Source organism: Chenopodium album, chromosome 3 (genome assembly GCF_948465745.1).
Source record: "Chenopodium album chromosome 3, dcCheAlbu1.1, whole genome shotgun sequence".
NCBI classification, from domain to species: Eukaryota; Viridiplantae; Streptophyta; class Magnoliopsida; order Caryophyllales; family Amaranthaceae; genus Chenopodium; species Chenopodium album.
In genome coordinates this window covers 80,624,404-80,652,385 of record NC_137836.1, presented here as the reverse complement: position 1 = coordinate 80,652,385, position 27,982 = coordinate 80,624,404, and the positions used below count along the sequence as shown (strand labels likewise).

Here is a 27,982-nt window from a genome sequence, read left to right as displayed (position 1 = left end):
AAAATGTATCCTTATTTCACCTTCTTATCCCGGCCCGTGTATATTTTCATTCCGAGTTCCCACCCTTGAAACGGCCTATCATAGATAGTAGAATAAAGAGTAGGTGAGGCATGCATGATGAAGCATGGTTTAGCAATGATCTCATCCATGTAATATTTGTGGGTGGGACCAAAATCAGATTTGGCCCAAAAAAATCTTAACGAAGCTCTTCTGTCCATTATTGGCACACGCATTAAAGCACAATATCTTTTTGAACTCTTTCAACAAGTCCTATAAATTGCCCACTTCTTTGCCTACAATTATTCAAACCTTAGCCGACACTAAAATAACATCATTTTTTTTACAATGAGAAATTTCTCATTATTATTATGTTCACTTCTTAGTCTCCTCGCTACACTTACACTCGCTACAAAATTTGACACCGGTGGGCTAAGCAGAAAGAGCTTCCCTAAGGGCTTTGTTTTCGGTACCGCGACGTCTGCGTACCAAGTTGAAGGCATGGCTCATAAGGATGGCCGTGGCCCCAGCATTTGGGATGAATTCATCAAAAAACCCGGTACGTTTATTTTCCTTGTTCGCCATTTAGTCTATTACTATCTATTTAAATTTAGTTGTCACATTAATACGTATAGTGACATACATATTTTGCAATTGTTATGGGTTTATTTTTTGTCGACAATGAAAGTAGTGTATCATCAATTATGAAATAACGTTGTTCGTTGTATGTGGAAATAAACAGGAATTGTGGCTAACAATGCAACAGCTGATGTTACAGTGGACCAATATCATCGGTACAAGGTCAGTTATTGCTGCATGTGAATGTTGCTCTTATTAAGTCTTGACCCCTTGCTCTTTTTGTTTTTCATGTTAATGTACGAGCCCTAATGCAAATGACATCCATCTATAACTCCTAATATAATAATGTAGGCGGGATTTAATTACAACTTTATAAGAATTTAATCAACTAAATTTTGCGTCCACATGTAGGAGGGATTTGATTATACAAAAAGGACATTAAAAAAAATGCTGCCATAAAAAAGATTTGAGTAAGCTAAGTGTACAGTTGTTTTTTGGACCGATGTTATTCATGATGCTCATTTCTAAACACGTCATGGAGAAATGGACTTAATTACAAACATAACAAGTTAGGGAACCAATAACACGGGTGTCCATAAACAGCCAACCTTGTTATTATAAGATATTTAGATGTAAGTATAATTTTCTTGGTTTTATTGCATTGCTAATAATTAAGTACTTTAGTTCTAAGAAGTGTTAATTGGCTGATTGGATCCTATTTTTAAAAAATGTTAATTGGTATGTACTATATATACACATCTAACACATGCAACATGTTAATACGAAAATGTAAGTTATGTATACATGGAGTCTAAATAACAGTGGGAGTAATTTTGATAATCATTAAAATGTATATTGAGTTATTAGCAATAATTGTGGATACAATAAACTTTTAGAAACATATATATACTTGTATATTTAGTTGGAAACTAAAGATCACATTGATTCTATCTCCATAATTAAGTGTAATCATGATTTTATTATCTAAATTATCTTAATCCCTATCCTCTATGGCTCTATCCACCACGTTATATGATCATATATGGTGTTTATATTAAATTTGAGAAAATAAAGTATGCAAATACAATCCTAAATATAGTTAATGACGGGCTAAAAAAACATACTCGATAACAAAACATATAAAAGATATTAATTGTTATAATGATTTTATCACGCATTCCTTAATAAATAGTGTATCAAATTATCAATAATATACGAAGTATCAATTAAATATAGTTAATCTTCAAAAACATTGAGGTGATTCAACTCGGTAACAAAATCTCATACGACAATTTAAATTAAATGACACTTTGAAATAATAACGGAGTAAAAGTACTGTATTAAACACGATCCAAAAATAAGCTGTTGAAGCTCGAAAATATGGGCCATTGGTGTTTGCCCTTATTATAGGCATTTGTCAAAAGAAAATGCAGTCAAATTTGTATTTAATCTTTGATGTAATGTGTTGATTCTTTAAAAATTCACGTGAAAGGTTTCAAGTCTCATACTACGTATTTATTCTAGTCACTTTTGTCGCAAGTTTTTTTTAATTAAATTTTTTATCGGGTTAGAACAAAAAAGGAAAACGAATTTTCTTTCATTTTTATTTGCCTACTTAATTGTGTGAGAGTGACTGTGTGAGTGTGACACTGTGAGTGCCAGTGGACCATTCTTATTATGAATCCTATTGATATCTCTACTCTGGTTACATAACTTTTATACCTTAAAGAATTTTCGATATGTTCCTATATTGTTACCAACATTGCTCTCGATTTTAAATAAGTACTAATAAGTTCATTTACACGAGTAGTCGAGTACTAACAATTCTCACGGTGCAGTGAAAATTATTTCTAGTCGATTAATGAGCCTTTAGTTTTTTTTTAAAAAAATACTGCAATCAAATCAGCATTTCAACTAATTAAAATATTTCTCTGTTGCGTGTAGGAAGATATCGATATAATGGCAAACCTTAACATGGATGCATACCGTTTCTCAATCTCATGGTCACGTATTTTCCCAAGTGAGTACAAAAATGTTCTATTAATCTTAATAAATAAAGTTTATTATTATTGCATTATGGAATAACTAACAATCTTTTGATTCATGATCAAACGTAGATGGTACCGGAGAAGTAAACTGGAAGGGAGTAGCATATTATAACAGACTAATCGATTATTTGATTAAGCGAGGTACGTTTATATTATATTCGTGGCGTATCTGATCAAATATTTATCAAAAGACTAAACTAGAGTTTCATGATCTTGGTTGTATGTAGGCATAACTCCGTATGCAAATCTTTATCATTACGATCTCCCTCTTGCCCTCGAGAAGAGATACTTGGGTTTGCTTAACCGGAGAGTTGTGTATGTAACGATTTTAGTTTTAGTGTGTTCATTGTTCTGAAATAAACGGTTTAATGAGCTATAGTACAATTAAAAAAAAAAATGATGTTATGTTTCATTTTTGTCTTTGTACATGCAGGAAAGATTTTGCTGATTATGCAGATTTCTGTTTTAAGACATATGGAGACAGAGTGAAGAATTGGATGACCTTCAACGAGCCTAGAGTTGTGGCCGCGCTAGGGTATGATAACGGGTTTTTTGCTCCAGGAAGATGTTCCAAAGAATATGGTAACTGTACTGAGGGGAATTCAGGTACAGAACCATATATTGCAGCTCACAATTTGATTTTATCTCATGCTGCTGCAGTTCAAAGATACCGGGAAAAATATCTAGTAAGTACTTTTGCACTTGTTAGATGGCTGGTAATGCTGGTGGTTTGGAAGCCTCAATTGTCTTATTTCGTGTTGTAGGCGAAACAGAAGGGAAGAATTGGTATTCTGCTTGATTTTGTGTGGTATGAACCGCTTACAAGAGGAAAGCAGGACAATTATGCAGCTCAAAGAGCACGCGACTTTCATATTGGATGGTAAAAACCTTTTCCTTATAGTTTTGTGCATATTAGTCCTACAAAAAGTAGCTCAAATTCGTAAAATACATGTATAGGTTTATACATCCGATTGTGTATGGAGAATATCCAAGAACAATGCAAAATATAGTAGGAGATAGGCTACCGAAATTCACACCAGAAGACGTGAAGATGGTTAAGGGGTCGATGGACTTCGTAGGAATCAACCAGTATACAGCTTATTACATGTATAATCAACTAAGCAAGCCAAAGACGCCGGGCTACCAAGAAGACTGGCATGCTGGATTTAATTGTATGATAATTGTTATAGTTATTTTTATGTTCTTTTTCTACTACTATACATATATTTTCGTAACATAATTGTTTCATGTTGGTGATTACTGCAGTTAGTAAAAATGGTGTCCAAATTGGCCCCAAGGTAATTATCTGCAACGAACTCTGTATGTGTACACAATCCTTAATGCTAGGCGCGATCATATACAACAATTGTTTATTTTTTATTTTTGTAGGAAAACTCGTACTGGCTTTATGAGGTACCATGGGGTATTTATAAGGCGATTACCTACATAAAGGAGCGATATGGCAATCCCACAGTCATTTTGTCTGAGAATGGTAATAAGCCCTGTTTTTTATCTAATAAAATTGCGCTTATTTGTTTCTTGAACGTATCTTAATGTTTAAGAGTATATATATTGTACAACATTTTTTGTATAAGTTGAGAAGCAAACAACAAAATGATTACGTTTCTATATGAATTACAGGTATGGATGATCCGGGTAATGTGACTCTTCCAAAAGGATTGCACGATACGAAAAGAATTCATTACTATAGAAGCTACTTGCTTGCACTTAAAAAGGCCATCGATGAGGGAGCAAACGTTGTTGGCTATTTTGCCTGGTCATTAGTCGACAATTTCGAATGGAGATTGGGATACACTTCACGATTTGGTATAGTGTATGTTGATTACAAAGACCTTAAAAGATATCCAAAGATGTCTGCTTATTGGTTCAAGAACTTGCTTCAAAGAGGCTAGATTAACTCGAGGGTCTTGTATGATCAACCACCTCTTTTAGTACGTAAATGCTTATGCTTTGTAACGTTTTCTATTATATTTGCAAAATGTAATCAATGTTTAAGTTCAATAAAGATGTACTTCTTTATAGACCATGTATTTTGGTCCTCTTATAGCTTCATCAAATGACATCAATCATTTACCCCTCACAATTCAGACTTTTCTTACGGATAAATTTTAATTTTTGCTAATCTCTAATAATTTTTGGACCAACTATACCATTTTTCTTAGAAGTGCGTACCAAGTGTTTGGGAGATTGTACTTTGGAGAGAGTTCAACCCTAGCAACTCTCCAAATAACTACGTGGCCATTCGTCTCGAGTCGCAGGATCGGACCAGAAGAGAGTGAGGCAGCCCCAAACACTACACATGCTGCAGAAGAACTACTCTGCATCTTCACTCAAATGGTCCCATTTAATCAGCATTTTGTAGATGTTTCAATTTGGTATTTTGTTTTACAAAAGTAGTTTCACATGTAAATTGTAGGTACATAAGTGTTGCCCTCTTCACTGTTTAAGGACCATATAGTGCATGCACAACAGCGCATTAACATTAGAATATCGAATCCAAACACTACGCATGCTGCATAACATGTCCTAACTCATACTTCAAGATAAATGAAAAAGACAATTACAAGTGTGACTTCAATAGATATTTTCATAGGAATATACTACTCCTAATATCTTAAATTTCATTTACTATGATTAGTGTTTGATAAAGACTTTTCTAGAGTATGCAGAGTTGTAGACTGTATACATTATTTTAACATGTTCTAGATTGACTTCTATGTGCATAAACAATGACTTCTATTGCCATTAGATTGAATGCTAACTTTAACCATAGACATAGACACGAAGTGTAACATGTAGCTCAATTATAGGGTAAGACTTTTGTGTATAATTTTTTATTTATTTTTTTTTTCCTATATTGTTGATTAAACTATTGGATCATATTATTTGGTGGCAAAAGCTATGCTTTTACTAATTTACTCATTGTTGGTACTCTCAGGGCCGAAATCTCCAAAATTTCTCAAAAAGTGTGGATATTAGCCTTTAATTTTGGAATTTTTTTGAGTTTTTTTCACCCGGAAATAAAAATTGTCGAAATGTTTACCATGGTCCCTAATACCCTCTGGGAGTCCAATTGGCTGGGTGGACCCATCCAATTCGTCTTTAAACGACCAATTTATCGGCTTACAACTTGCACTGATTTCATTAACTCAAGCTTACCACGAACATTTATGACAACATATAGTGATCATATATGGATCCAAACGGCATAATATGACCCCGGGATGTATCCTTTAAAATCTCAATGCTTTTCGACACCGAGCCCCGAAACATTTGAAATTTCTCAAAAAGCGTGGATATTAGCCTCCAATTTTGGAATTTTGTGACTTTTTTTCGCCCGGATATAAAAATTGCCGAAATGTTTACCATGGTCCCAAATACCCTCTGGGAGTCCAATTGGGTGGGTGTAACCATCCAATTTGTCTTTAAAAGACCAATTTACCAGTTTACAACTTACACCGTTTTCTTTAATTCAAGCATACCACGAATATTTATGACAACAAATAAAGATCATATATGGTTCTAAACGACATTATATGATCCCGAGATGTTTTCTCTAGAATTTTAAGAATTTTCGACACCGAGCCCCGAAGACTCCTAAGATTCTCAAAAAGCGTGGATATAGCCTTCAATTTTTGAATTTTTTGACTTTTTTTTCGCCCGGAAATTAAAAATTGTTGAAATGTTTAGCACGGTCTCTAATACCCTCCGGGAGTCCAATTGGGTGAGTGAACCATCCAATTTGCCTTTAAACGGCCAATTTACCGGTTTACAACTTGCGCCGATTTCATTAACTCAAGCCTACCACGCACAAACATTTATGACAACATATAATGATCATATATGGTTTCAAAAGGTATTTTATGACCCCAAGATGTATCCCCTAAAATTTAAAGTCTTTTCGACACCAGGCCCCGAAACATCCAAAATTTCTCAAAAAACGTGGATATTAGCCTTCAAATTTGGAATTTTTTTACTTTCCTTCGCACAGAAATAAAAATTGCCGAAATGTTTACCATGTTCCCTAATACCCTCCGGGAGTCCAATTGGGTGGGTGGAACCAACTTATTTGCCTTTAAACGGCTAATTTACCGGTTTGCAACTTGCACCGATTTTATTAACTCAAGCCTACCAAGAACATTAATGACAACATATAATGATCATTTATGGTTCCAAACGGCGTTATATGACCCTGATATGTATCCCTTAAAATCACATTTCTTTAAGACACCGGGCCCCGAAACCTTCGATATTTCTAAAAAAGCATGGATATAGCCTTACATTTTGAAATTTTTGACTTTTTTCGCACGGAAATTATAAATTGCCGAAATGTTTACCATGGTCTGTAATACCCCTCGAGAGTCCAATTAGGTGGTGGAACCATCCAATATGCCTTTAAACGACCAATTTACCGGTTTACAACTTGCACCGATTTCATTAACTCAAGCCGACCACTAACATCTATGACAACATATAATATTCATATATCGTTCCAAATGGCATTATATATATGACCCCTAGATGTCTTCCCTAAATTCTCAAGACTTTGCGATATCAGGCCCCGAAACCTCCAAAATTTCTCAAAAAGCGTGGACATTAGCCATCAAATTTGGAAATTTTTGACTTTTTTTGCCAGAAAATAAAAATTGCCGAAATGTTAACCATGATACCTAATACCCTCCCGTAGTCCAATTGGGTGGGTGGAAGGTGGAACCATCTAACTTGCCTTTAAACGGCCAATTTACCGGTTTACAACTTGCATCGATTTCATTAACTCAAGCCTACCACGAACACTTATGACAACAAATAGTGATCATATATGGTTCCAAACGACATTATATGTCCCCGAGATGTACTCCCTAGAATCTCACATAAGCCTTTAATATTGGAATTTTTAGACTTTTTTTCGCCTGGAAATAATAATTGCCGAAATTTTTGCTATGGTCCCCAATACCCTTCGGGAGTGCAATTGAGTGGCCTGGGTGGAACCATCCAATTTGCCTTTAAACGGCTCATTTACCGGTTTACAACTTGCACAGATTTCATTAACTAAAGCCTACCACGAACATTTATGACAACAAATAGGTGATCATATATGGTTCCAAACAAAATTATATGACCTCGGGATGTATTCCCTAGAATCTCAAGGCTTTTCGGTACCGAGCCCCGAAACCTACAAAATTTCTCAAAATGCGTGGATAACTGGATATATGCCTTTAATATTGGAATTTTTAGACTTTTTTCGCCGGAAAATAATAATTGCTGAAATGTTTACCATGGTCCCTAATATCCTTCGGGAGTCCAATTTAGTGGGGGGAACCATCCAATTTGCCTTTAAACGACCTATTTATCGGTTTATAACTTGCACCGATTTCATTAACTCAAGCCTACCACGAACATTTATTACAACAAATAATGATCATATATGGTTCCAAACAGCATTATATGACCCTGAGATGTATCCCCTAAAATTTCAAGACTTTTCGACACCGGGCCCCGAAACCTCCAAAATTTATCAAAAAACGTGGATATTAGTCTTCAATTTTGGAATTTTTTGACTTTTTTTTCGCTCGGAAATAAAAATTGCCGAAATATTTTTCGTGGTCCCTAATACCTTCCGGGAGTCTAATTAGGTTGGTGGAACCATCCAATTCGCCTTTAACGGCTAATTTAATTACCGGTTTACAACTTGCACGGATTTCATTAACTCAAGCCTACTACGAACATTTATGACAACATATAATGATCATATAAGGTTCTAAACGACATTATATGACCTCGAGATGTATCCCTTAAAATATTAATACTATTCTACACCGAGCCCAGAACCTCCAAATTTCTCTAAAATCGTGGATATTAGCCTTTAATTTTGCAAATTTTCGATTTTTTTTCGCCCAAAAATAAAAATTGCCGAAATGTTTACTATGGTCCCTAATACCCTCCGGGAGCCCAATTTGGTGGGTGGAACCATCCAATTTGCCTTTAAACGACCAAATTACCGGTTTACAACTTGAACCGATTTCATTAATTCAAGCCTATCACGAACATTTATAATAACAAATAATGATTGATATGTCCATTTTATATAGTGTTTTATCCCCGTCCCTTGGTCGTTATTAGTAGTGTTTTTGGCTCTTTCGGGCCACTTTTATTACTAATTTGTGTGTTCTAGTGTTTTCGTAGTCTTAGTTGTATTTTACAGGAAATTGCACTCTTGGAGCATTTTCCCGGGCTTTATTGGATCGACTACGGAAGCTAGAAGGACACGACCACTTTTGGAGCCCAAGACCGGTGAGAGCCGGTGATTAAGGGCTCGGTAATCGGGATACCGAGGTATATGGACCGAGTGATCAAGACCCTAAGTGGATATCCGGATTGGGCCGAAGAAATAAGCCCAATCGAAGCTCCGAGCCTCGAGGTGAAGCAAGGGCCCGATCGGGCAGCTTAGCTCAATCGGGCAAGGCGCGCAAGAGTGTGCTGGTGCGTGGCCAAAGGCGCGCCCGATCGGGTGAGCTGCTAGCTCGATCGGGCGCGGCTGTGAGAAGAGCAGTGCAAGAAAAAGGCGCGCCCGATCGGGCGAACTCTAGCCCGATCGGGCGCGTGTTTCTGGAAGAACTCTTTTGTCGAGCATTTAGTTTCTAATTAGGAAGTTGTTTTAGTTTTGTTTAAGTACGGTTTTAGGGGGATTAATTTCACGGACCCTTCTTTCTTAGACTTTCTCTCTCTACTTAGTATTCTCTCTCTCGTAAACTCTCTCTAAACCTTTGTTCTTAATTCTTTCATTAATTCCAGATTTATTTCGGTAACGATTTCTCTTCCCTTAATCTTAGTTGTTTATTTTAATCCTTTCATCATGATTTATTTTATTACTTTGATTAGTTTAGTTTCTATTATGTGTGAGTAGTTTAATTTCTAGGGTTTATGGGAATCTAATAAATAATATGAAGGGGTAGATTATTGTTGTTGATTATCAATGCTAGATTAATATCCTATTGATTGATTTAATGCTCTGTGACTAGATTAGGCCTATCTTTTATGCATGAGTTTGACAATATTGATTCAAGAATCGAGAGATGAGAATTAATGTTTAGGTCTAATTTCAATAGGCAAGTTAATTTATAAATGGTTAAGTCAAGATTCGAGAGATGAGATTTAATACCGGTAAATTAATTGTGTGATTGTAATACGTAGCGAGAGCCCTTTACAATCTGGTTAATTGATGCATTGATGATTGACTATTATTGATTATTGGTATTGCATGATAATTTCTTATTGGATTGTTTTAATGTTTTACAATTGCGGCTTGTAAAAGTATAGCAATATTAAATAGATGAATCGAGCAGATGTTAATTTGATATTAAAGGCTATTTTCAATAAGAACTGAGATCTAGTAAATTGCGAGAGCCTGTTAGATCTATGTTGATTAATAAATTGCGAGAGCCTGTTAATCATGTTATTTATGCAATGTCAATGATTGATTACTATGTTTTACCCTGGAGTATTATTTATTGGTGAACCTATGCCCTAGATCCTTTCATATATTGTTTTCTTCCTATTTTCAACCTTAGTAGTTTAGTTTCTTACTTAATTATAAATATTGGTTACTTAAATAATTTAGATTATAATAATTGATTAGGAGTAAAAAGACTTGTTTCCCTGTGGAGATCGACCTTACTTCCCTATCTACTTTAGTTAGAGGACTTAGGAATTATTTTTGATTAGGGGATACGACTTTACCTTGTCAATGATCGTATACGATTCCAAACGGCATTATATAACCCCAAGATGTATCCCATAGAATATCAAGACTTTTCGACACCGGGTTCCGAAACCTCTAAAATTTCTCAAAAAGTGTGGATATTAGCCTTCAATTTTGGAACTTTTTGACTTTTTTTCGCCGGGTAATAAAAATTGCCGAAATGTTTACCATGGTCCCTAATACCTTCCGTGAGGCCAATTGGGTGTGTGGAACCATTCAATTTGCTTTTAAACGCCTAATTTACCGGTTTACAACTTGCACCGATTTACCGGTTTACAATGGCCAATTTAATTAACTTACACCGAAGCCGACTTGAACCGAAATTGACCCAAACCTGTTTTGACCCGTCAAAACCTGAATTTAACCCGTCTTGTTACGAACCCGACCTGAATTCAATCCGACCCGTTCCTTACCCGACCCGAATTTAACCCAACCTGTTACAAACCCTCCCGAAATCAACCGACTTGTTATTGACCTGATCCAAATTCAACCCGACTTGTTATTGACCCGACCCGTTTTTTACCATACCTATTACTTACCCAACCCAAAAATTCAACCTGATCTGTTACTAACCCGACTCAAAATTAACACGACTTGCTATTGACCCGACCTTGATTCAACTCAAATTGTTCCTGGCCTGATTTCAAATCACTTTAAATGCAATTTAGACCACCTTATTATTGTTGATCTAAGCATTTTGTCTTGGGAGACCCAGTTGGTCTAGGCCAGCAAAAGAAAGGAGCATCGTCCTCAAATTTAAGAGTTAAATATAGTATATATTTGTTGTATGGATAAAGGAGATAATTATCTTCCTAAATTATAGACTATTGTTCCCTAGTATATTGCCATATATATTATAGTCAAAGGAAATAATTAGCTTGATAAAAATGATAGTTACCTATTTATACTTAGTTGAACCTGAATATGACCTGACTTGGAAATGACCCAACGTGATTGTAACCTGCAAATTATTGACTTAAACATAACTCGACTTGAATCCGAGAATGACTTGACTTGGAAATGACCCAACCCGATTATAATCCGCAAATTATTGACTTGAATCGAACCCGACTTGAACCCGAGAATGACCCGACTTGAAAATGACCCAACCTGATTATAATTCGCAAATTATTCATTTGAACTGAACCCGACCCAAACCCGAGAATGACCCGACTTGATTCTAACCCGCAAATTATTGACTTGAACCGAACCCGAGAATTACCCTAACTCGTTTTAACCCGTGAAAACCCGACCTATTGTTCACCTGACCCGATGTAACCCGACCTAAACCCGATTAGAAGTATGACCCGACGTGACCCGACTCAAGCATGACCCAACCCAAACACGACCCGCATAGGTTATGAAATTAATCCAAATTGACCTGATCCGAGTTGACCCGACTCACTCTTACTCGACCCAAACCTGACCCCCGAATTGACAGCTCTACTCTCAGGTAGTTTGAAGCACAGTTATCATTTCCATTTGGTTTTTCGTGTTTTTACTCTGTAGTTTAGTAAAGCCCAAAATTTTATTAGTAAGCCCAAATAAAAACAAAATCACTTAAAAGGCTTGAACTAGTAGCCCAAATTAAAACAAAATGACTTCAATTGTTTGAACTAGTAGCCCAAATAAAAACAGCATGACAAATTGTTTGAATAAGTAGCCCAAATAAAAATAAAAAGACTATAAAAAAAATTTGGCCCTTAAAAAATCAGACATGCTTACGGTTATAAGAGAGTAAGGGGATAGCCTTTTTATGAGAGTTTCTCTCCCGATTGCATAAAGAATAAGGGCCTGTTCTGATTTACTGAAATAAGTTGAATTGAACTGAATATTTTATGAGAGGATAAAATTAGGAACTGAACTGAAGTTATTAGAGTTGAACTGAATTGAACTGAAAATAAGCTGAAAAGAACAAGCCCTTACTCCTTAGATTTTATGAGATGTTTCACCACCTACAATTAATGGTAAGCAAACAAAATTCGAAAGTTAGTCAAGCTATGAAAATCCCTTAGGTGATCAGTTCCCATTTGACAAGGATGACCAATTTAAAATTCTCCTTGTAAGACAAGTCTCCTAATGTTGAATTTTTTTTTTTTTTTTTTTTTTTTTTTTGCTTTATTAAAAAACCCTCAATGTGTTGGTGGAGATGTTGAAGAACTCACTATATTGTCTACATTATACTATATTGTACATATGATTCGGTAGCAAAAGATATTGACATGCCAGTTGGTACATCAGACTCTTATCGAATTGGGAATTTGGGAGAATTAAGGTGGACCCAATTATAAATGGTGGACTCGGGGGTACGAAAAGTACAAAAAAAACAACTTTGATTAATTTAAGCAAAGTCCACCAACCTTAAAACCACATTTAAAAGACGAGATTAATAGATTTTCTGGAACAAAAACAAAACAATTCTTTAGTACTAGAACTAGAATCAGTACCCTTTTTTCTACCCTATATTCTCTCTCTAAAATCTGGAAGTTCTTCAGTGTAACTTCATCAATGGCGGCTTCTTTCAGTTGCCCTCCTTCTTCTTCTACCACATTTCATCCTGTTTACCCATTTTTGCCAACCCTATACTTGCTACTATCTTTCTCTCTCATCTCAATTTCAATTCTCATTTTCTCCATTTTCAAACGACTCAAAAGAGCAGAGGAAGAAGATGACCCACCATCTCAAACCTCCATTTCTAACCTCAAACTTTCTCTCTCTAAAATTTCAGATAAAACCCTAAATGCCCATCAATTGAATCCGACCCAATTGAATCAATCAATCCTTTTGGAGGTCTCACCTTCGAATTCCCCCAAATGGGGTGCTCTGTTTCCGAGTGTCGATTCCGGGTCGAATTCGGGTCATTCCGGTGGAGAGGATGAAATTGAAAGGAATAAGAAGAAGAAAAAGAGGAAGGGGAAGAAGAAGAAGCAGCAGAAGCAATTGGAAAATGGAATGGAGAGAGAAAATAAGGGTTTGGGTTTGTTAGATAAGGAAAAATTAGTGTGTTTGTACCCATTTACATCATCTTCTAGTGTTACTCAGAGGAAGATCAAACAACAATATGATCAGCTTGTTAAGTCTCAAGAATCCAAAGGACTAACATTAGCTCAGGTTTTTGAATTTCTCTCTTAATTTTTTTTACCTGAATTTTCTTTTGAGTTAGTATTTGACTTATTTTGATGATAATGACTGATGATGATGATTAATATGATGGTGAATTTATATTTGGATTAAGGATTCGATTGTTGTTTGTGTTTCGATGTTGTTTTAACTGTGGAGTAGTAATTGGCTATGTTGATTGTATTGGCTTTGATCATTATCGAAGTCGAAAATTTGTACTTCCTATTATTAATAGTTGCATCATCTTGACTAGAAACGTTAGCCAATGAACTTCTTTGACTGTTATAATTTCTAACTACTTTTATAAATTTTATGAAAACTTCTATCTTGAAAACATATATGGAGATTGACCCAACAATATTGGGAAAAAAGTAATTTTTTGGGACTAAGGCTTTGTATTCAGTATTAATCCAGGTTACATTTCTGGATGAATTGTTATCTCCTATGGCTTTGGTTGAACTGCCATGTGTATTATGTAATTATTTAAGTAATGATCTTGTAGTAGTTGCACCTGCTTTTGTTGAGTGGAGAAGGTTTAAATGCTAACACATGTTAGTGATCTTAGGCGATTGATTTACGAGCAGAAAATCAGTCTGATGTTGGAATTTAGATAAAGAGGCTTGTAGCCTTGTAGGTTATTATGATTTGTCTCACTTTGAATTATTAAGCAGAATCTCAAGCTTTAGATATGCGTTGGCCTTTTACTCTTGCAATCGACTATCATCTGTTAGGCTTCAAGATAATGCATCTTATGAATTTAATGGGTGCTAATTAGTTTCTTGCTCGGATTTTTGTTTTTAATTCTCATTGCTGCTATCATCAACTTGGATGAAACTGTTGTTGAGTAGAAAATTTCAGTACAATGTGCTTGAAATAATGCTTATTAGTTATTTGTTACAACATGAAAGAGCTGAGCCTACTTGCTTTTCATAGAGTATGTAGAGTCTTGAAAGAAGAAAATTATACCTACCTAACTAACTACCTCTTTGACTTTATTTTCAAAAGTCAAAGTTTAACAAATAGAATTGTTAGGCTTAGAATTGGAGCTGGCAACTTCGGCTTATGAGAGTTTCACCACTAAATTGGCTGAATAACAGAATCCTTTATCATTAAGCACCACAAGGGTTAGTCTTTGCCACAAAATGTGTTGACATATGTGAGAAGGGGGAAGATGCAAGAAAATAATTTAGGAGCCATTGTCCATGAGAGAAACTTTGTTCAAAAGAAATGTAAGACATGTAGAAACCAAAATGGGTGGAAGGCAGAAGCTGTGCCCTAAGGTGAAAGAATGTTTCATCTAATAGAATACCTCATTATTCAATATTAGAAATATAGAAATTCCTATTAGCTAAGCAGGATCCCTGAGATTCAACATTCTTTGGCTGCGATAGATAACATTACCTGATGTGATTCAGTTGGAATTCCTTGCAAAAAACAATCTCAATAAGCTATTTTAAGATTATATGGTCCTCTTTGATGTTCCACCCTCTTTATCACAATATTATTAGGAGTAAATTACCTGGAGTGGTATGGATTCTGTGATAGTTATACTGAATACCACATCAAAGCTAACTGTTTAAACCACTTACACTTGTTTCTGTCTGTAGAATGTTAAGGACAGAGTGGGGCATTTCTAAATAATTCTTAGTGATTTTGATTGTTGACTTAAGAGGTGATAGAAATCGCTGACTCTTCCATTCTCTCATGAATATTTTAATTATGTGTGCAGTGTTGAGTTTTTAATCCATGCATCATCTTACAGATGTTAGTAAGTTAGTTACAATGTCTTCCTATTTTTTTTCCCTTAGGGCCTTGGGAAGTGGGGGTGGGGAAGGTTCCATCACTTAGTATTAGTGGCAGGGATGAGGTGCTGTGATCTGCTTGTTTATAGTGGCATATTGGTAATGGTAATGTTTAGCTATGACATTTGTTATAAGCAAAGGAACTTGAAACCTCATAGTTAAATGGTATAAAGTCTTGCTGAGGACATGTGCAAGCCTGTGCAATACAGGTTCTTCCAGGGGAAACTGGGAGGAGCTTGATGATATTGAGAAGGTTATAGTATATGTGTATGGAATATGGATTGTTATCATCAAACAATATTTATCTTGCAAGCCATGCCATATGCTTGTATTTTGCTTATTTCATTTGTGTCCAAGCTGCCATGAATTGCTTGTGGGATCTGTGGTCTATATATGTTCATGTGCCTATTTGACTTATGATAGTACATGTATGTCATGACGTCATTTATATCTCTGTAGGCTTCTGTTTTTTGAGAGAATTTCTTAGAAAATATTTCTAAAGTGAAGAGAGGTATGGATGTTTAATGAAAGCTACTCTTGTTGAACAGTTTCAAGAATCTTGTATATTGATGCAGATAAATTATAGTTGTACTGACAGATTGAAATTTGAGCCCGGCATACAGAACTCATTGCCATGATAAGACCTGAGAAATAATGATCTGGACTGTTACATTTTGTAATTGAAAGATGAATATGGCTAGTTTGTTTGGCAAAAAGGCTCTTTCATAATAAGTTATAATTGTGTCTTGTTTTCCTAAATTTTAGGTTTGCCAGTTTGTTAACTGCCTGGTTGATGCAAAGAATGAGCTACAGCACAAGTAAGTCTTTCCGATTTATTGATTTGGGAAATTTGATTCTTCCAGCCCAGTGCCCCACCCATGACCCAGCAATTTTGTTGTTAACCTTTAGTTGGTGGCAAAGCTCGTCCTTTTACTCCTTTACTTTGGGACTAACTTGTTCTAGGATTTTAAAATGTCATGGTTCTTTGGTTGTTTATTTTACGAAATTTGGTCTACTATTTTCAAAGAATTTATCTCATCTTCTGACACCAATAACACCATCCTTGTCTCCCAGGAAAAATATAAACATTATAAAAAAATTGCAACCTAATGTTTTTTCTGATACAGGTCTGAGGGCATCAAACGTAAATTTACAATAACCAAGGCCTTGATACTCAAGGCTGATAGATCCTCCTTTGACCGACTTCGGCAGCAGGTAAAAAAATGATATGTTCGCAAGACTGCATGATTTGTTTATAAACTCAAATGTTAAATGATGTTTATTGTTATTCCAGTTATACAAGCTAGAGGCAGATCAGAAGAGATTAGAGGAGGATGCATTTGTTTATAACTGGCTTCAGCATCAGCTTAAGCTTTCACCAGCGTACAAGAAGGTATTTTACTATTTACATGTCCTTTTCCTATCAGAGTAAGAGACTGATTCTTCTCTCTCTCACCCAAGGGGCAAAAATGTGACAATAGAGAGTAAGAGACAGATATTCTAACTACCATTTTTTTTAATATTTGTATATTGCTGGTGCCTGATTCTTCTCTCATCAGAAAATTATGGGGAAGTTGACACTTCCCACTTATATATTATAGAAGACATCCACTTATGTATATGAACTACTCCATACTATTTTGTGATTCCAATCTATTGTATTCCTTACACGCCAATCAGCTTGAAACAAAGAGGGGATATAGGATAAATGGATAATAGTAACATGTTCAAACTGCTAATTTGAGACCATATGTATCTGAAAACAGATTAGCCAGTTTGAAATGATGGTTGATAGATCAAACTATGTCCCAGAATTGCTTTATCAAAAGCTGCATTCTATTTTATTGTTCACCCTTCATTTGACATAAGGTATCAATATGGAATACTTGAAAGTTAGAAATGGGTAGGGACACTTGTGGTTCAGTTTGGTTAAAAATTAAGATCTTATTATCTTCGAGTATGATACTTAGAGATATACTACTGTCCTGTCCATCTGACATGCTTACAGTTAAATGTTGTGCATTCTAAATATTTTGATATTAATTCTAAATTGTATTTTCTTACTTCAGATGCTTGAAATTGGGGCTTCCATGGAGTTGAAGGCCAAATCTGGTGAACTAGTTGAAAATCCAGATACCGAGCAGAGTGATATCTCCTTTGAGGAGTTTCTAGAGCAAGAGAAAAAAGATACATTTTGGTATATTTCTGTTCGTCTAATGTTATATTGGACAGAATTCTTCAAAACAGTGTGGAACTCTACTAACAAGAGATTACATGGAAATTGCAGGCAGAAATATCCGAAGCCCAAACCGTGTTCAGGTTGACCGTATCTGCTCGCATAGTCGCATTCCCTTTCCTTTTATCTCCTCTAACAGCGGTGATCAGATTCACCCAATAGCAAGGTTATCATAGGTCTAGTACTCAAAGCATGCTTCCTGCAGGAGTATTTATATAAAGGCTGCTGGTGCTTCATTCAGTTTTTTTCCCCCTGAAAGTACCATGTTATCCTTATTCATGATCTATCAGTGAAAAGCCTTTATTTTTGGCACATAACTAGCAAGTTGGCTTGGAGAAAATTTCAAGTCTAGGCTTCTGGTATATTGTCTTTCAAACAATGTGGTATACAAAACGCATGATAGTGATGACCTTTCAATACAGGCTTATACATCTCTTTTTATGATTGTCATGAGAAGAACCCAAGGTGAGGCTTAGGCAATTTTTCATATGCTTGCAAATAGGTTGTGATAACAAAGTACAAACCGAGGGGCGAGGGAAGGAGATCTTGAAACCAAATTCATTTACCCGACGCTTTAATTCACGAGCTTCTTTGATGAGTAAGTTGTACTCTGAGAACATGAAAAGTAATAATTTCAGGCGTTTAGTCGCTTATTTCACCACTCCTTGGATTTTACCCTCTAGTAAAACTTCCTAAATTCCATACTTGGCAGTGATATGCACAAGAATTGACTTGGTCTCAACTCATTTAGTCTTACCCACCTACAAATTGGGTACAAGTAGTTCATACAATATACACCGGCACACCCGACCAAACAAGCCTACCATACTGTTGTCGTTGTTTACTGATAAAGGTCTAATAATTTCTAACAGGCGTAATAGCTATAACTCGAATAATATCGTGCCTTAAATTGTCAAAAAAAAAAAAAAAAAAAAAAAAAAAACCTTTGAGGAATCAAATTACTCTGTATTATTATTCAAACATACAATGTTAAATGGATTGTTGGGGTTAGCGCAAATACTATTTAAGTTGTTCTGGCTTAGTTTTTCTAAGAACCCTATTTTTTGATGGTGTAAGCTCAATCAGGTAAAGCCATGAAAACGGTTAGGTAATGAAATTAGGTCAAATCATGGCAACAAATTAAAATATCCGTCACTTCTAATCTAACTACGAGTAGAAAATAAGGTTATGGTTATAGTTTATGACAATTCGAGCCACCTAGTATCACATCGAAACACTTAACTAGCTACATGACACAAGCATGAATAATCTTACGAAATAACTAATGTGATTTGATACCATTATCATTGGAATAAAGCTTATCGTTAAGTTTAAAGGATGAAACAAATAAAACACGAGACACATACGTGAGTAGATCTATTCCGGGCCGATCCACGTCCACATGACTACATGATCCAAGCCCCATTTTAATTTCCAAATACAGAGCAGGGCACCTACTTCTGAACTGACTGCCTTGAGCAAATCAGAAGAAAAGACGACGAAGTAGGGTGTGCAGAATAAGCGGGAAACCAAAAACACAGGAAAAAACTCAGAGAGAGAGAGATGACGGAGAAAGGTAAAGGAGGAAGGGTTGGAAAGGGAGGAGAGTTAACAGTGGACGAGAAGTACACCCAGTGGAAATCTTTGGTACCCATTCTCTACGATTGGCTCGCTAACCACAATCTTGTTTGGCCTTCTCTTTCTTGCCGGTATACCTCTTTCTCTCTCCTTTTTCTTCTTCTTCTCTTCAAATTAGGTGGAATGCGTGTTGGGTTTTTCTGGGGTTTATGGATTTTTCAATTTTTATTTCTATTTTTGGGTAATTTTGGAGTGAAATTTGGGTGTAATTTCATAAAAATGTAATTTTGGGATTGTTTCTAAAAACAATGTGATGATTATGAATGTGCTTCTTTTGCTGGGATGTATACTCACGAAATGTGTGTTATTGATTGTGGCATGAGTTTAATTTTTCTGGTTACATGTATATTTTCATGTCAATGTATGCCCTTTTTTGATTTGTAATGTATGCTTTTATATAGTGAAGAGTTGTATATTTGTGCTTATTAAACGAGAGGTACATTACAATGGCACATTACCAAAATCCATGAGAAAAAAGCTTATGTTTTTGACATGCAGATCTGCATTGTTATATATCCTTGAATTTCTTAATATTACTGTTACCTTGAGCTAGTTAGAGGTGAGACTAAGTACATTTGGAGGTCTTTAGACCCTGCAAGGGCACAAGTCATACTGGGTTGTTGTCGTGGACACGTGGTGGCAGTTTTCTTATATGCAGAAACACTTAAAGGAAAGCTAATTTAGGTCTGTGGAGTTGATGTTTGGCTGTAATAGGAAAGTATATGATGAGAGTCTAAAAGATGTTTGGTGATGGATTGTTTGTGCTGAATCAAATGTATTTGTTGAGGGAAAACATAAGATGTTAATTTGATCTCCAATGTGATTGGGGATCAAGTTTTAGGGTTCAAGTTTTAATGAGGAAATCTGGGTAAAGCTGTGTAGATATAATTTTAGTGTTTGATTGTTGTCTTGTTTAAAATTGTTTATGGAAAAAATAAAACTATGTAAAATTAGGTAATTCTCTTATATTTTGCTATGATTGCCGTGGATTTCCCTTCAAAGTGATTAAAAAAATTGAGGATAACTAAGCAAACCAATGTTTAAACAAAGTAATACCCTGTATTCAGTAGATTTTTTTTTAATAATTAACAAATTAAACTAGTGAAATTTCACGTTTTTATTTTTTATTTTATTTTGTAGATTCTATAATTTTACTTTTCTCATTGCTGTAGTTTTACTTTACTTGACAGTCCATATTTCCACATCAAATTACTTTCCAAACACAATGTTCCTCTCCATGTCCATTTAATTTTATTTATTTATTAATTTTTTTTTTTTTTTGGGGGGGGGGGGTTGATTGTGGAGTTTAAAAATTTTAAGCATTAATTTAGACCGTTAATGTGATGGTTGTATTTTGCAGATGGGGTCCACTTCTTGAGCAAGCCACCTACAAGAATCGGCAGCGTCTTTATCTCTCTGAACAGGCAATTTCATCCTCATGATTTATCTTTTCATTTAATTTTGTTGCTAAGTTCTATCATCTTTTTACTAAATGATGATCCTCCTTATCTTTATTTTCAGACTGATGGGAGTGTTCCTAATACACTTGTTATTGCAAACGTTGAAGTGGTTAAGCCTAGAGTTGCTGCTGCAGAGCATATATCTCAGGTAATATCATCTTTGCATGCTAACTTCTTTGTCAGAAATTTTCTTCTAAACTTCGTTTTCTTTTTTGATCTTTGTTATCTCAGTTTAATGAAGAGGCTCGCTCTCCGTTTGTAAAGAAGTTCAAAACCATCATACATCCTGGGGAGGTATGCTTATTTTTCCGTTGCCAAGGGGTTAATTAATAATCATGTAGTGACCTTGCTTGTTGAGCACTTTCAAACTGTTTCATATAGTTTTGTTATCTAGGATTGATGGAAGCTAGATGTTCTGATATTATAATATATGAAGTATATTGATTTGATATTTGAGTCTTTTTTGTGAATCATACCACATGAAGTATTCCGATTCTGTGTTGTCTTGAGAACTTGACCAAGTTTCAGTGATATTCAAACTATTTATTTATCTCTAGTTCATATTTCATTGCCCTACTTGTTTATATAATGATCACTACTAAGTTTGTATGGAAGCCCAAAGAGAGCTGTTGTGGCATTTGGCCAACTATATTTATTGAAAAATGTTAGTGAAGATCCTTCTAACTGCAGTGTGTAAGAATTCATTTAGATAGATTGCAATCTCTACAGAGTACGGACTAGTAGAGGGTGATTGTAACTCTAGAACAAGCTGATCTACACTCCCTCCCAAGGCCCAACTAATCCATAGTTCTCCATGGCTATACCTGCTTGATGTTCAATTTTAAAATTTTAATATAGTATATGCAGAGAGAGGCCAAGTTTGTCTTGCTAAAGTTTAAGTTGTACTACATACTTCTGATGATTTCTTTCGTCATTCTAGTTTGATTTCAGTGCTCCTTTTGTTCTAAGTAGTGATGCATCAACAGCTCTCTTAAGAAACACTTGCTTATTTTACCTCTTTCTCCCTTGGGACAGCATGATTATGGTTAACATCATAATAATTGTGGTGATTGTTTTGCATTATTTATGCATCAAGAGCTTCTTGTACCTGTTCTGTTTTCTTGTGTACTTCGTTCTCATTATCGTCTCCCTTGTACTTTTTTTCTTGGTACCTATACTTAATACATTTGCTTTTGTTCAGGTGAACAGGATCAGAGAACTCCCGCAGAACAGTAACATAGTGGCTACACACACTGACAGCCCTGACGTGAGTTATTTGTTTAATTAAATCCGCGTGTTCATAACATGAGCATGGAAATTTACATGTTATTTGCAGTACTTTATTCATGCTGCTATTCCTTGATACAGTAAGTTGAAAGTAATATAACGTGTTGCTTCCATTCAGGTATTAATTTGGGATGTGGAAAATCAACCTAGTCGTCATGCAATTCTAGGAGCTCCCAGCTCTCGTCCCGATCTGGTGGGTTTCATCTGAAGTTACCTTTGTTTACACCTTTTCGATGTTTTGTGCTTGAATATTACATATTTTTTTCTTGATGACGCAATAATTAGTTGGTTCAAGTTTTAAATTAATATTAATTTAAAACTTTAAATAGTTACTTGATCCCTTGTCATGCAGATATTGACTGGACACCAGGAAAATGCTGAATTTGCTCTTGCAATGTGCTCTTGTGAACCAATGGTGCTTTCAGGAGGTGTGACTCTTATTTTGTTATAGTACCACTCCAGTGATTCCACAAAGTTTTCTGTCATTGTTGATAGAAATGTTGACTGTTGAGCCTAGTTCTAGAATGAATTACATGCTTTGCATTGTTAATAAATTGACATTACAAAAAGCTCTTGCAATATGAACATGTTGAGTAAATCAATTTTCTCTATAATGATTTATGAGCCTTCTTTGTACATAATGATTTTCCAAAATGTTTTCTGGCCAAAGAGATTTATCTGACCTTCAACTTAGGATGTTGAGCAACTGAGGTTATGGCATAGGTAGGTGGCAGAGGTTATTAAAAAAATAGAAATAAGCAACTGACCTGTAGCATGTATGGAAAGACATTTCTCAAATGTGGTCTAAATAAGAAACCTTGATATGATGTGGTCTACCTTTTTTTTTTTTTTTGTAAAAAATAAAATATCTTTTGCATACTTAAATGATTTCTAATTTTCTACTTTGGGGAAGCTCTTTGTGTTGTAAAGGTGTCTTTTTTGGCAGCTTCAATTCCTAAGAGAAGAAAAAGGGTATGGTGCACAGTGCACTACTATAAGTCCTATTATTGTTGAATTAAACATTAAGAAGGGAGTCAATCTCCACCTACTTCCATTTATTTTAGAGGGCTTCGATTCTAAGTGGCCAAGTGGGAGTTGATGAACTTTCTCTATTTAAAAATTTTGATTAGGTGTTTAAGAAATGTAGAAAGTACTATATCTACCTTCAAAATCTGACAAATCATCTTGCCACTCTGGCAAGAAAAGTGGGTCTTATTATTTAATTACTAACATAACTATTATAATGTCTCTGTTTTTGCATATATCTCACCTACCTTAACCGCAGAAGCAGCTATTTCGCTTCACGCTGGTTTTTTGTTGCTGTGTTTGATTATTTAAGTGAGCCTGGCTACCGGTTTGATCTGCTGAAACATGGGCCTAGTTATAGTAATTGTTTATGTGTCCTGTGCTCCTGTTCAATGAGGGTCTATGTGATTTTTGGTTGACCTCTGGGGTTCATGTCTTCTTTCTTCATTATGAGCTCTGAAGTGATTTATGTTAACATCCTGTAGGCCGTAGCAATGATGGTTTCATTAGGTTTTACTGATGTATAATTTTGCTGTTTGTGTCATCTGGTAGTGCCCTTTTCAGTAAATTTTTATACTCGTCTGGAATTATTGTCACCTTGATAGTGTACTTTGAACTAGCAATGCAATAACTGATCCATACAAAAATATTACTAACTAGCAATGTTTTTCCAAGCAGGGAAGGATAAATTAGTGGTTTTGTGGAATATAAATGATCATATCTCAACGCTGGCAACAGAACCAGGGGCCGCAAAATCTGCTTCTGCTGGCAGCAATATAAAATCAGCATCTAAGACTGGCGATGGAAATAATGGAAATGCAGCTAGTCCTTCCGTGGAAGCACGGGGCATTTATAAGGGACATGATGATACTGTAGAGGATGTGCAATTTTGCCCCACTAGGTAGCTTGCTTGATCACTGTTTTGTGTGCCTAAACTTGTGTTTCTCTGAAATATCTGGACCAAGTATGAAGAAAAGTTATTCCTGATATATCATCTGTCTAGAGTCACGAACAGCATCACATCTATACTATTGTATGTTAAGTTAATTGGACTTGATTTTAACATCAATTATCCACCTCAAATACTCAATAATTGGACATAGGTATGGAATTTTGACAGTGACACTTCATTTTGGATCGATAACATGCAAATTTTCTTTTATAAGACCACACATTTAAGTGCCTAACATCTGGAATCGTAATGTTGTGCTTGACATTAGTAACTGAGTTAGAATAAGTTAGTTGTCTGAGGTATACAAGGTGATACTGTATGTCCTGCAATTTTATTTTCTTTCTTTATTCTACACATAGGGTTAGGTTTTTTTTTTTTTTTAAAAAAAAAAATTCTTCTAAATTTAACATTTTCTCTATGTGTGTGGAAGTGCTCAGCAGTTTTGCAGTGTTGGTGATGATTCTTGCTTAATACTATGGGATTCAAGAACTGGATTGACTCCAGCTACTAAGGTAACATCTCTGAACTTGGTCATTCCATAATCCATTCACCCCAATTCCTGATGTGAGAGAATGGAAATTGGTTGGTGTGGAGGTGATTTTGTAAGATACTTAGATTTCATAATGTTACTTGCACAATCGGCAAACTGTGCCTAGATTTTCAAATTGCAAATCAAACTATTTTTTTATTTGTGTTTTTAGACATAGAGCTTAACTTCCTTTATTATCGTGTAAATCCCATCCAAAGACTGGCTTAATTCTCTCTTGTTGGCAGATTTTTAGTTTCTGCGTTAAACTTTTCTTTTGGACTCTAAATCCTATCATTATTTTTCACTTTTACCCTCATAGAATATTCTTATTGAAGTAGCATGCCCATTCCTCTATCATGTACATTACTCCTTCAGGCTCATGATTTTCCTTTAGAGATGACATTTTGACAATTGTCTGAATAGATTGTTGGTTTTATTAACTTTTACGGTTTTACTCCCTATAATAAATACCTTACATATTCATATGTATGGTATCTAAAGCAGTTATAGCAGTATTGGAATGCCCTTATGCTTGCTGAGCCAGCTTAGGTATCTCTGACGACATATTATGTCCCACCAGGTTGAAAAGGCCCATGATGCTGATTTGCATTGTGTTGACTGGAATCCTCATGATGAAAATTTCATTTTGACTGGGTACGTGCTTTTTGTTACTTGCTACTGGTATTTGAATGTATGGATTTGGCTCTCATCTATCGCAACTCTTTGTGCAATCAGATCAGCTGATAATTCTATCCACATGTTTGATCGGAGAAATATCTCTGCGGGGGGAGTTGGATCACCTGTCCATAAATTCCAGGGCCACAACGATCCTGTCCTTTGTGTACAGGTTAGCATATCTTTATTGAACTAGCTTCCATATATTTGCCTATTTGGTTATCTTGTGGAATCTAAAAATTTATTGTATCTAAAGATTTATTTTGATTTTTGATACAGTGGTCACCACACAATAGATCAGTTTTTGGCAGTGCTGCTGAGGATGGCCTGTTGAACATATGGGATTATGAAAAGGTATGGATACACTATTCTTTTGTGTGAAGGTGTGAAGAAGTTTTTCACTCTACTTCAGTAAAGTCTATTTGCGATCTCTGTGAATACAAAAGTGTACTCCTTATTAAATATTCTGGCATAACTTTCAGTTGAAGATCTTAAATGTAGGGGAGGAATCTCTATAATCCAACAAATAATTTTCAGCAATTATATACTCTTCTAATTTAGTAATTTGTCTACTTTGATGGGAAACCTTGTTTTCATGTTGTCTAGAACAATGCCTGAATGGCTGAAAGGAGTTACAGCCCTTGTGGGCTTGCATGGAACTCCATGTCTACTCAATATTTCGATGAGAGTTTCTATGGTATTCTACGTAAATAAATAATAAAAAGCCACGGCTAGCCATATATGTACATGGCTCCAGCTGATTGTTTTGCAATCCCTTACCTTGCCATTATTTTACCTGCATGTTCATCACTTTTATTCTGCTTACTTCTAATCAATTGTTATTTTTGATAATACTCAGATTGGTAAAATGCAAACAGATAGTGGAAACAAAACATCGGAGTATCCAGCAGGTTTGTTTTTCAGGCATGCAGGACACAGGTATGGTGACTTATTTGCATTTGATAAGTTATTATTATTATTATTATTATTATTATTATTATTATTTTTTAATTTATGTGTATAATGTATAATATCATCTGCATACTCTTTTCTTTCTTTGGAATAGGGACAAAGTGGTTGACTTCCACTGGAATTCGATTGATCCATGGACTATTGTCAGTGTTTCGGATGATTGTTCAAGCTCTGCTGGAGGTGGAACATTGCAGGTATCAATATTTTTATTGCTAGCTTGGTCTTATGCCACTCTGAGCTATTAACCTTTTTCTAAATTGCTTCACTGCACCTGGAGTGTTGTTCAAAATTTTGCTAGCAACTTCAATTCTCAAGCATCAATTTGGCTGAAGTGTTTAGCTCCCTATGTAGATTATATACTTAAGTGCGTCATGCAGGCACATCATGCATTTATTGTACGCCATAATTTTCCATCTCCTACACAAACCTATATTAATGTGCTTTTAAGATAGAGCATAAAAGGAAGATAGAATATAGCTTTGTTTTGCTACTAGTTATTGCCACTCTTCCTCCACTGTGTGCTTTTGCTTGTAGAAAAGTTAACGAGCATCTGTTGCTTCATGTCCAACATCAGAAAATTTCCATGATCTTAAATTCAGGACTGCATGCAACAAGAGGACCAAGTTTCTTCCCTTAAATGATCTGTAGTTACCACTTTTTACTGAAACTCACTTCTTTTCTTTCTTAAATCTGTTGCAGATGTGGCGCATTATTGATTTGCTTTACCGACCAGAAGATGAAGTCCTAGCAGAGTTGGACAAGTTCCGATCCCATGTAACCACATGCTCCTCCTAGTTCTTTCAAGGATGTTAGAACAGTTTAGGCGGCTGACAAGAAGTGGTTTAAACATGGAAGAGGGTGCATGTCTTAAACTATTTCGAATGCATGATACTTTTATTTTATTCTTTGGTCTTTCCTGGGTGAAAAACTTCCCACTGTTTGACCCTTTCACGAATGTAACCTTGAATATTGTAGTTTCTTGCCCATTCCTCCTAAATCTGATATTCTCAGTCATTTAGGACCTTCACAATCCGTCCAAAATCAATAGTCATATATACTGTGCTGAATTGCTGATATGCTCAGAAACTTATTCTGTATTACATGCGCCTCGTTTCGTGTCACGTTAAACCATTCATGAATGCTAAACTATGTTTGATCACTCCTCTAGATCTACATCTGAAAATAAAGAAATGTAAAAATAGAATGGTGGTCTAAGAAAAACGTTTAGAATAATAATTAGTACGGATTACAAGTTTTAGTACACTGTTATACAAGTAATTGGGAAAGTAAATGTATGATTATGAGGTGGCCTAGATTAGAGCGTAGTGACACGCGCTATTAGGGCCCACCTGACAGTGGCATTAGCATATGTATTTGTTGTTCTTATTCTTTGCTTTTGATCATTGGCCGGCTACTTGAATGTCATGCTACCAAAGTCGGTGCAGAAAGGTTGTAGAATTATCATCTCTTTCCATTTCATTTGACCCCTTTTTATTTATTTTTTAATTTCTAATTTTATTTTTTACAAAATTTTTTTTACAAAAATAATTCTTAGTTTGTTTATTAACTACACTAGAGTAGGGTAAGGGTAGTCAATTCAATACTCAATAGTACAAGGAAACATAGCTTGTGGGATGAGATGTTGTCAAAACACAAGAAACATGCACATAGTTACATATATGACATGCCAAATAAATTTTTTTACTTGTATTTGAATACGATTAATACAGTTGAGTTTTTTACAATCAAAATACATTTTAAAGAATGTTTTATGTAATTTAGCAAAAATTGATTGACACAATGTACTCCGTAGTAAATGTACGGAGTAATTTCTTAAAACTAAATTTATACTCCATAATAAATGTAATGAGATGAACTGTA

The 27,982-nt window shown here is 35.3% G+C and overlaps 3 protein-coding genes across 3 annotated transcripts; all 3 read left to right on the top strand.

Annotated features, from left to right (window-relative positions):
- The first annotated feature begins 288 nt into the window (after positions 1-288).
- Positions 289-4,664, top strand: LOC145624435 (beta-glucosidase 44-like). The gene is made up of 11 exons (XM_081677466.1): positions 289-556; positions 740-798; positions 2,521-2,596; positions 2,694-2,765; positions 2,852-2,939; positions 3,058-3,310; positions 3,389-3,504; positions 3,582-3,796; positions 3,891-3,922; positions 4,014-4,116; positions 4,266-4,664. Exons 1-11 carry the CDS (start codon positions 346-348, stop codon positions 4,535-4,537), a joined length of 1,497 nt encoding a protein of 498 aa, XP_081533592.1. The 5' UTR covers positions 289-345; the 3' UTR covers positions 4,538-4,664.
- Positions 4,665-12,601: 7,937 nt separating this feature from the next.
- Positions 12,602-17,802, top strand: LOC145619137 (uncharacterized). The gene is made up of 6 exons (XM_081673746.1): positions 12,602-13,515; positions 16,092-16,144; positions 16,454-16,541; positions 16,621-16,719; positions 17,396-17,523; positions 17,614-17,802. Exons 1-6 carry the CDS (start codon positions 12,913-12,915, stop codon positions 17,648-17,650), a joined length of 1,008 nt encoding a protein of 335 aa, XP_081529872.1. The 5' UTR covers positions 12,602-12,912; the 3' UTR covers positions 17,651-17,802.
- A 1,135-nt stretch (positions 17,803-18,937) lies between these two features.
- Positions 18,938-27,201, top strand: LOC145619128 (WD-40 repeat-containing protein MSI4-like). The gene is made up of 15 exons (XM_081673735.1): positions 18,938-19,271; positions 20,561-20,624; positions 20,722-20,808; positions 20,892-20,954; positions 21,862-21,927; positions 22,066-22,140; positions 22,300-22,375; positions 23,652-23,874; positions 24,356-24,437; positions 25,035-25,108; positions 25,190-25,301; positions 25,409-25,483; positions 25,989-26,068; positions 26,196-26,295; positions 26,801-27,201. Exons 1-15 carry the CDS (start codon positions 19,126-19,128, stop codon positions 26,894-26,896), a joined length of 1,419 nt encoding a protein of 472 aa, XP_081529861.1. The 5' UTR covers positions 18,938-19,125; the 3' UTR covers positions 26,897-27,201.
- The last annotated feature ends 781 nt before the right edge of the window (positions 27,202-27,982 follow it).

What these genes read in the sequence shown, in the direction of transcription:
- LOC145624435 (XM_081677466.1), top strand. Translation starts at nt 346, where the DNA reads ATGAGAAATTTCTCATTATTATTATGTTCACTTCTTAGTCTCCTCGCT. An exon ending in ATGGTCACGTATTTTCCCAA is followed by an intron (nt 2,597 to 2,693) that starts GTGAGTACAAAA and finishes GATCAAACGTAG; the next exon opens with ATGGTACCGGAGAAGTAAAC. An exon ending in TTGCTTAACCGGAGAGTTGT is followed by an intron (nt 2,940 to 3,057) that starts GTATGTAACGAT and finishes TTGTACATGCAG; the next exon opens with GAAAGATTTTGCTGATTATG.
- LOC145619137 (XM_081673746.1), top strand. Translation starts at nt 12,913, where the DNA reads ATGGCGGCTTCTTTCAGTTGCCCTCCTTCTTCTTCTACCACATTTCAT. An exon ending in AAGAATGAGCTACAGCACAA is followed by an intron (nt 16,145 to 16,453) that starts GTAAGTCTTTCC and finishes TTTCTGATACAG; the next exon opens with GTCTGAGGGCATCAAACGTA. An exon ending in GAGAAAAAAGATACATTTTG is followed by an intron (nt 17,524 to 17,613) that starts GTATATTTCTGT and finishes TGGAAATTGCAG; the next exon opens with GCAGAAATATCCGAAGCCCA.
- LOC145619128 (XM_081673735.1), top strand. Translation starts at nt 19,126, where the DNA reads ATGACGGAGAAAGGTAAAGGAGGAAGGGTTGGAAAGGGAGGAGAGTTA. An exon ending in CCATCATACATCCTGGGGAG is followed by an intron (nt 20,955 to 21,861) that starts GTATGCTTATTT and finishes GCTTTTGTTCAG; the next exon opens with GTGAACAGGATCAGAGAACT. An exon ending in GATTGACTCCAGCTACTAAG is followed by an intron (nt 24,438 to 25,034) that starts GTAACATCTCTG and finishes ATGTCCCACCAG; the next exon opens with GTTGAAAAGGCCCATGATGC.